This window comes from Miscanthus floridulus, chromosome 8, assembly GCF_019320115.1.
Source record: "Miscanthus floridulus cultivar M001 chromosome 8, ASM1932011v1, whole genome shotgun sequence".
Classification (NCBI taxonomy): Eukaryota; Viridiplantae; Streptophyta; class Magnoliopsida; order Poales; family Poaceae; genus Miscanthus; species Miscanthus floridulus.
The window spans coordinates 68,287,708-68,296,664 of NC_089587.1; the positions used below are offsets into that span (position 1 = coordinate 68,287,708).

An 8,957-nucleotide genomic window follows, 5' to 3' on the forward strand; every position below is an offset into this window, starting at 1 on the left:
ACCTAGATTGACTCCTATGCTTTCCTTGTGCCATACTTGAGAGAGAATGTACATAGTTCACACTTGAGAGAAAAGAGTTCTCATTTTCTCTAAAATCAAGTTCACAGAACAACAGCAGCAATAGGTCAGCAATAGGTCTAAAATCAGGTTCAGAGAACAATAGCTACAGGCCTGAAATCATGTTCATTTAATTTGAGAGAAAATAGTTCACATTTGAGAGAAAAATCTAGGTAGCCATAACTGCAAGAAATAGGACCATGTAAAATTCACCATGCTAAGTAACATAACTTAATTGTCTGGAAAGGTAAAACAGCAAGTAACACTTCATGGCAGCAACAGACATGGTAAAATTCTTTGCTAACTAACAGGAATATTACTGAAAAGAAAACATCAAGTAAAATTCACCGTGCTAGAATTTTGCAAACACTGGTAAGCACTCCTGCACACTCAGTTGTCAGCAGCATTTTCAGAACTGCAACAGCATGCATGTTTCTCTGAAATAATAGGCAACAGCTGTCCGTCATGCAGTTTTCTGAGAAATAGATAAACTTGTCTAGAACAACATGGTCACAGACATGTCATACTAACTCCTGAAACATAGTTTCGTAATGGCCCGATGCAAATTTCAGAAAATCATCTACATAACTGTGAATCGTACAGAACTGTAAAGGCCGGGCTGCCCCTCGGCGTCGCTGGAAAGGCCGGCCGCGCTGGGCTGCTCCTCCGCGCCGCTGGATCAGCCCCGGTCGCGCGCGCTCGACCAGGCGGAAGGCGGCGTCTCCTCCACGCGTAAACGCCGGCCGAGGGGTCCCGGCCCGCCGTGGATCCGGCGAATCCGGCGGCAGAGAGGCCGGCCACGGCGAAAAAATTGCAAAAATGACACTCGAAATATTGACTCTTGATTACGATGACACTCGGGTGGATGACAAGTAGGTCCATCTGTGTCTATGAATGTGGGTCCAGTGTCAAATCTGCAAACGACCGATGTTTCAAGTCCCATGTTTGCAGCCCCTGGCCGGCGGCGACGGCGCCCTCCTCCATCGGTCCTTTTTTCCCCGGCCGGTCAAAGCTCGTAGTGCTCGGTTGTTTTTCCCCAGGCACGGTCGCATGCAGCAAAATGGAAGAAGAATAGAAGGGCAATCTAGACATTTTGTGTATCTACCGGTGGGGAGACTTAACAGATCGCCCTAACAGATTTGACAGAAGTCAAGGAAATTTCGTTTTGAGGCCACACAAGTAAGTTCAAATAAAAAAGGGTCATGGAAGGAAAATGCATTTTTTCAGGGCCATACAGGTAAAAAGCTCAACATACTACTATAGTAAATACTCTATGGATAGGTCCCCTAAGGCCTTCTGTAGTGTGCAAGTGATGCCCAAATAAAATGGGTCCCACAGCAAGAAAAGCTAGCATCACTAGTACGAAGCTGCAGTGTGTGAAAATGCAGGCATCGCTGCTATCTTGCATGTTGGGGGCCCAAGGGAATAGAAAAGTACTGATCCTATCGAGTCTTCCACCCTGTGCTACAGTGAAACAATGCTAGTTTATTATTTGGGCAGCGGTGCCTATACATGCTTCGCTCCCGATTTTTGTAGCATCACTGGTAGATGGCACCACTGGCTGCAATGTTGAAAGTGATGCCCAAATGTTCTTTTTCTGTTTCAGGCATCACTTTAGCTCAACACTGCGGAAGGCCTAAATAGATATTTCCTTCAGAAGGGTTTCAGTCGGACTTAAGCTGGTTGAGCGGAATAATTTAATAGCAAGATTTGTGAACATTAACTTACAAGTTGGACGAGATATGTTCTTTTGGTTTCTTAAAAACAATGGCATATGTTTGCGATAAGTTCCATGTATAAACATGTTGTCACTACGAGCATTAAAACCTCAATGGCTATTTGGCGTCTAAGATACTGTTGACAATAATTTTTCTCTGATTCATCGAGAGAGGTTTATTTTAACTAAATATAATTTATTAAAAGAGGAATTATGTGAACAAGTCTGGCATATTTTTGCAATATGGATGAAGCTATTCAACACCTATTCTTAGCGTCTCGGACCCTGGGCTTTGAATAAACATAATCTCTTTTAAAATTAGCACAAACAAAAGGGTAGATCAAATAAGACATTGTCGTTGACAGGTGGTGTAGCCATTTGTTGGACATTATAGTTAACAAGAAATAAAATGTTTTTTGATAAATGCCAACCGAAAGTGGTCTACTCAAAGGAAATGTAATGGCTATGACATTGGACACAATTGAAAAGATGTGATGACATCAAAGAATGTTTTTCCAAGTTTATTGGGTGTATGAAACAACAACCATGTAGTTTTTGTTTTGTTTTGTTTCGATGGCCAAATAATATTAGGATTGACATTTGAGTGGGTTTGGTTTTGTATGTTTCATTTTTTTTTTTGTAATAATTGGTTTGGTTCTCTTAGTTAGAAGGGATGAAACTGAAATGTTTCCTCTATCTAAAAAAGTATCGTTATTAGAAATGTTTTCATTTAGATATACTAGTATAAAAAATGGACGGTGCACATGCTTCAGTTCCTCTCTCGAATTACAAAAATGGACGGAAAGCTCCTGGCGGTGTCAAAAAAATAGGACGGAAAAAGAACAGGTAAAAAAACAAGTAACGCGCACGTTCGACGACGTTCCTCCCGGCTCCGCATCGGTGATTCGGAATCCGACTATCCGAGTTCGGCTCGCATACGGCATTGCAGTTAGTTTCGCCTGCCTCTGTCTATAAAAGGCGACCAAAGGCCCCGGGTTCTCGTCCAACACAACCACGCAAGTCCACCGCCATCACATCCATGGCGTTCGAGGAGCTGCTGCAGCTGCTGTCGAAGACCGAGGCGGTGGACGCGAAGCAGGACGAGGTGATGCGCCTGTTCATGCTAGCCGCGGCCGAGAGCCTCGCGTCGGGGGAGCTCACGCCGGGGGACCCGGAGTGGAAGGCCATCGCAGCGCGCGGGGAGGCGCTCGGGCTCGAGGTGCTCGCCAAGGCGGCGGGATCGGTGGAGACGTTCACGCGGATGGCGGCCGAGTTCGCGGCGAGGCCCGGCGGGGAGGCGGTGGCGGAGGCGCATCGGAGGTTGGCCGTCAGCGCGGTGGCGCTGGAAGCGCGCGCCGAGGACTACGTCGCCTTCATGCGCGGCGTCGGCGCGCTGGCGGACTCGGACTCGGACTCAGCTGGGCGGCCCGCCGCGAGGAGGTCCAGGAGGCCCAACGCTAGATACTTTGGCCCGGAGTGGAGCAACTGATGGATCCAGCCCAACTGCATTGTTAGCATATATGTGATGGGCCTCGATTCGGCTAATAATTCAAGCAAGTCCATCGCCATCCATCCGTAGGGCCTTCTTAATCTGTGGCCTGCTACTGTTTCACAGTTTCTTGCAACTTGCTCCTCTCGGTTGTTCAGCCTAGTAGGAGGTTTTTCTTCTCTTACCTATTAAGAAAATTGAAATTGTTCGGTTGCATTGGTGGACAAGATATATTGCATGTATTGTTGATGCAAAAGCATGCTGCCACTTTTTTTATTGTATATTAATATACGGTGGTGATGAGCCATTCTATTTTTCGTTGTTATTCGATGCTACATTTTTATATCGATTATTTTAAACATAACGTTGCAAACGGGTTTCTTCGGTGCAATCACCTTGTCGGTGCAGAAAGTGACCAACAAGTAAATATTTATAGTTTTGTCGTACGTTGTGATCGGATGTGGCCTAACACTCAATGACACAGGGTTTATACTGGTTCATGCAACATGCCCTACGTCCAGTTTGAGTCGGTCGGTGACTTTATTCCTGAGCCCAGGTGCTCGAAGTTTGCAGTGGGGTTACAAACGAGAAGGAGAAAGATGTGGTGTACAAGAGGTCCGGTCGACTCCGGTCGGACGGGCCGAGAGCGACGGGAGCTCCGCTATGAGCTAAGTGTTCAAGCATGTGCTTGAGGACCGAATCTGGTGGTTCTGTGGCTGTGAGCTAGTGAACTTTGATCGATCTAATGAATCTGGAATCACTTGAATCGACCTAGATTAACCTTCTTTTTTGGGAGAGAGCACATCCCCTTTTATAGATGAAGGGGATGGCTTTACAAGTGAGACGGAAGGAGTATGTTTGGTTCTAAGCCTTGTTGCCCACGCCGGCGGGTACGGGACGATGGTAGGCGCCTACAACACTGTTGGATGTTAGATGCACGTGGAAGGTTACGTCGCCTTGTTCGGGTATGGCAGATGTCGGTACCTGCATATACTGTTGATGCCCAGAGGCATGTGAGGAGCTTCACCATGTTCACTCGATACGGTAAATCCTAGCGCCCTCAACACTGTCGATGCCCAGAGGCATGTGGGGGGGGGAGCCTTACCGTATGGGAGTTAATGGCATCAACAATACTGTAGGGGAAAATATTGGCGCCTACAACACTGTTTTGTGTCAGGGAGGTTGCAGAGCACTGTTTCTGCAGGTGTACAGGGTACGGTCCCTGGTATCGTGGTTTGACTTGTGCGTCTGGACTTGCTTTCTCCGTTCATTCCCTGGTCCTTTCCGAGCGGGCGTCCCCGGTCGGTTGGTCCTAGTCGGCTCCGGTTGCGCCAGTCGGAGAAGAGCAGTGAGCAGGGCTTTGGCGTACCCTCGGTTGGAGACGTGGGGTCGGAGTCAGAAGTAGCATTTTGGCCAGGCCTTCCGGTTGGAGCGGCCGTCCTAAGGCGGCTGGAGTCGGAGCGAGCGCTCTGGTCGGAGAGGTGGGCCGGAGTCGGAGAACGGGTGCCGCTCTTCCTCGGCCAGACCTTTCGGTCGGTGATTGGATCGCCCCTCTAGCCTATTGTTCAGATACTTGGGCCATCCCATGAGTTGCTCGCTGTCTGCTTGGGCTGAGCTTTTGTTGGGAAACTGGTCCACGAGGGACCCCGAGTTTATGAACCCGACACGCCTATTTGGGTTCAGACTCTTATTTCGGTTTAATATTCTTATATGATGATAGGTGTGACTTTGCTTATGGAAATCCTCAGGTGCGGACGTCCGTTCCATCGGACTAGGGAAAAAGGACATTTCCCCAGACGGTCGTGTGTTCCTCACCGTTGCACTATGTCGCCCGCCCGCCGCTCGTCTTCTCTAGCGCAGGGGCGCCTCACCATGTCCTTCTCTAGCACGGGGGGCACCTTGCTGTGGGAGGCCGCGGTTGCCTCCACCACGGGTGCTGCTCGCTGGGGGCACCATACCCGCCCTATGGCCGGGGGCAGCGTTGCTGTCGGCCCGCTACCATCCTCCCCCTCCACCGTGACCTAGCGCTAGATGTCACCGTGCAACGCTTTGCCCGCCCACCTGCCAGGTTTTGCTGAAAGCGCATGCATGTTAGAAGTGTATGTTTCAAGTGTTTTAGATATTTCAAATGTATGTTGCAAGTGTGTTCATATGGATGTTGCAAAAGTAGATCGGGATGCTGCATACGTTGCAATGACTATACACGTATGTTACAGGCGTCTGTTCCAAATGTTTCATCTGTTTTCAGACATATGTTGCAAGTGTTTTATCTGGATGTTGCATATGTTTCATACATACGTTGCAAGTGTTTTATCTGGATGTTGCATATGTTTTGCAATGGCCTTTAAGTGTTTTTATGTATTTTGCAAGTGTTTCAGACTTATATTGTAAGTGTTTTAGCTGTTTCACACATATGCTGCAATTGCAAGTGTTTCATCTAGAAGTTGTAAAAGTAGATCTGGTATTGCACATGTTGCCATAGGACCCACATGCCACAATAGCCTCCTACTGCAGTTGCTGGTGCGTCGTTGTGCATGCGTGTGGGAAGCGGAGGGGGCATGAGTGGTTCCTGCATGTGGTCTGGCGGTGCAGGCAACTTCTTGGTGATGCAAGCCCCGCGTGAGCGCGCGAACGTAGCATGGCGGAGTGTAGACGCGGACGTCCGGACGTCCGGGTGCCAGCACTACCGCTTTGCTTATGCCGACTCAGTATGTCAAATCGTAGAAGCTGGCTAAATTTTAGCAGGTGCTGGAGAAGAGTGAGACGGTGGATGTGTGAAATAGAGAGTTGATTTCTCTAAGCCATCCATGTTGTTTTGAGATTTATGACAGGTGGATATCCCGTTCGCTTGTGAGTAGGGATGAAAACGGTACGGATATTTTCCGACCGTATTCGAAACCGAATCCGTTTAGAGGGGTTGAGATCTGTCCGTATCCGAGTCCGGATATCCAACATCCGATACCGTATCCGTATCCGAATACTCAAATCGCATATTTATGATGTCGATATCCAATCGTATCCTATCCGACATAGTTGACACTATCCGTATTCGAATCCGAATCCGGACAGAAACATGAAAACAAATGTAATATCGGTGATATCCGTCCGTATCCGATCCGTTTTCATCCCTACTTGTGAGCCTGGCTTATCAGCTATGATATAGTATTATTTTTCTCTCAAAATAAATCAACGAAAAGTATTTTCAGCGTTTTGTCAGCTAAACGAACAGAGCCGTAGTTAGTTAGTACGTACTTAAGTGGAGAAATATTACATGAAGATTCGTGCTGTAGAGAGAGGGAGAGAGATCAATGGTCAGTGCGGTCACACGCCCAGGCCTTTCAGCTTGAAGCAGGTCGAGGAGTCGAGGTCCTCTCCCTCCCTCCGTTCTTCGTTTCAGACTTTCAGTTGAGGCCGAGGCGCTGGTCCAGAAACATCACCGCGAGCAGCTCGTCCCCCATCTCGCATGCGTGGCATTACCGCCTGAGGCCCTGACGCCCTCCGCACACAAGCGAGTGCGAGGCGAAACCCTAGCCGGCAGCCGTGGCGGCGCAGCCAAATCGCCGACAAGGCAGACGACAAGCGGGCGGCAGCGCGGCAAAATCGAGAAAGGAGGTGGCGGCGTCACGGCCAGCTCTCCTGGCTCCTGCACGCGCGCGCGCGCGCGGACAAATCGAGGAGAGGGGGGCGCCCGACGGCGCAGCCACGGGGCAAATCGAATAAGGAGGTGGCCGCCTGGGCGGTGGCGCGGCTAGTATCTACTGTGCTGGATGCGCGTAAGTGGGGGCGGCCAGCCGCAACCGCGGCCAGCGGACATGCGACCAACTCGGCAAGTCCTGTAGGCTGTAGCCTGCACAGTCCTACAGAGAAGCAGGTGCTCCTTCCTTCTTTGTTTTCCTTCAGCTCTCTTTTAATTTGTCTTCAGATGACTGAATTTCTGACGTGAATGCTCTCTGCCTGAACTTCTTGTGAAGTTATTGTTTGGCCAATGCCTTTGCTCACCTATATATAGTAGATCTCTATCATTCTGCTAGTTGCTAGGATGTACAACGATAAATTAGCTCAAATTTGAGTAGCTCATCCATACTAATGCTTTATGATCTTGTTTCGTGTGGGAGACATGCTGTGAGATCTAAGCTAGTGGAATATACAACTTCGACATTTTCTTTGTTTTGCTTGTCAAAACTAGATGCATATCCTATTTCAGTTCTTATTGTACCAATGACATCGTTGATGTTCATACTTGGCTTGTGCAGGAGAATTGTAAGATGCAGTGCAAGTGATGAAATTAACTGAGTATTGTAAGATGCAGTGCAAGTGATGAAATTAACTGAGTGTTACAAAATAAGGTATTCCTGTTAACTGAACTAGTCCATCAATCCATTTCACTGGAGCCACAGGACCACGATCCTGAGCACACCTTACACCATTTCACTAAATTTATCAACAACAACAACAACAAAGCCTTTAAGTCCCAAACAAGTTGGGGTAGGTTAGAGTTGAAACCCAACAGAAGCAATCAAGGTTCAGGCACGTGAATAGTTGTCTTCCAAGCACTCCTATCTAAGGCTAAGTCTTTGGGTATATTCCATCCTTTCAAGTCTCCTTTTATTGCCTCTACCCAAGTCAACTTCGGTCTTCCTCTGCCTCTCTTCACGTTACTATCCTGACTTAGGATTCCACTACGCACCGGTGCATCTGGAGGTCTCCGTTGCACATGTCCAAACCATCTCAACCGGTGTTGGACAAGCTTAACCAGATAGAGATTATACTATACTTAAATGGGTATTGTGTTAGGAAATAAACAGACAGAAGAAGTAAAGATAATATTTTAAGCAATGCTAGAGCACAGGATTGATGAGCTATTACTGTATAATATAGCACAACGGTACATTAATAAGATGTCAAATGTGTGCACAAACATTGCACTTATTACACAAAACCATCTATGTAGCCTGATGGTTGACACAGACAATAAACATAGGCACTCGGTGTAAATCTGTGAGCATAGGCACAGCCATTATGCTCAACCACAAACACAAGGCACTCAGTTCAAACATGTGCAGCACACAAACGTGCATGCAGGCGCAGCAGACAGAAACTAATAGACAAGCAGAGCAAAGGCAAATAGGAATTAATCGACACAAACCACACCATGGGATCAAAGGAGAGGCTTCTCCAGAATCAAGCTTGTTTCTAGCAGCAGAATAGTGAGAACCTTGCAGCGTCGTCGCTGTCCTCTTGTTCATCTCTTTTTGCTTAGTCTTCCTTTTCTGGTCCATTAAGTTTAAGACTAGGATTGTTCTTATGTTTTTAAATGGCCTTCCTCACCTCATCAGGGACTTGTGCACCGTTGAACTCGAGCTCCTTCAATCTGGGAAGTTCGTCGATGCCGGAGAGACATGTGCTAGAGGACCAGACAACCTTCTCGAGCCTAGGAGCAGATCCGCTGGTGAAGACGATGTTGGTGATGGCTGTGCAGTTAACAACAAGAAGGTTGAGCCATAAGAACTCATCTTTTTTTAAATATAATCTTGTTCTGTCTTCCACCAAAAGACTTGTCCAAGAGCACAAGACAGCGTATATTTGGATTCTTGGTGAGGATTTTGTCGATACGGGACCCACAGGATACCTCGCAAGGGAGAGAGAAGATCTAGTTCAACTAGGATTCTTCCCATGTAAATCTTAGTAGTAGAA

The 8,957-nt window shown here is 47.6% G+C and overlaps 1 protein-coding gene across 1 annotated transcript; it reads left to right on the top strand.

The window, feature by feature from the left end:
- Window positions 1–2,813: 2,813 nt before the first annotated feature.
- LOC136476615 (uncharacterized) lies at window positions 2,814–3,263 on the top strand. Its single transcript, XM_066474529.1, has one exon. It carries the CDS (start codon window positions 2,814–2,816, stop codon window positions 3,261–3,263), a length of 450 nt encoding a protein of 149 aa, XP_066330626.1.
- The last annotated feature ends 5,694 nt before the right edge of the window (window positions 3,264–8,957 follow it).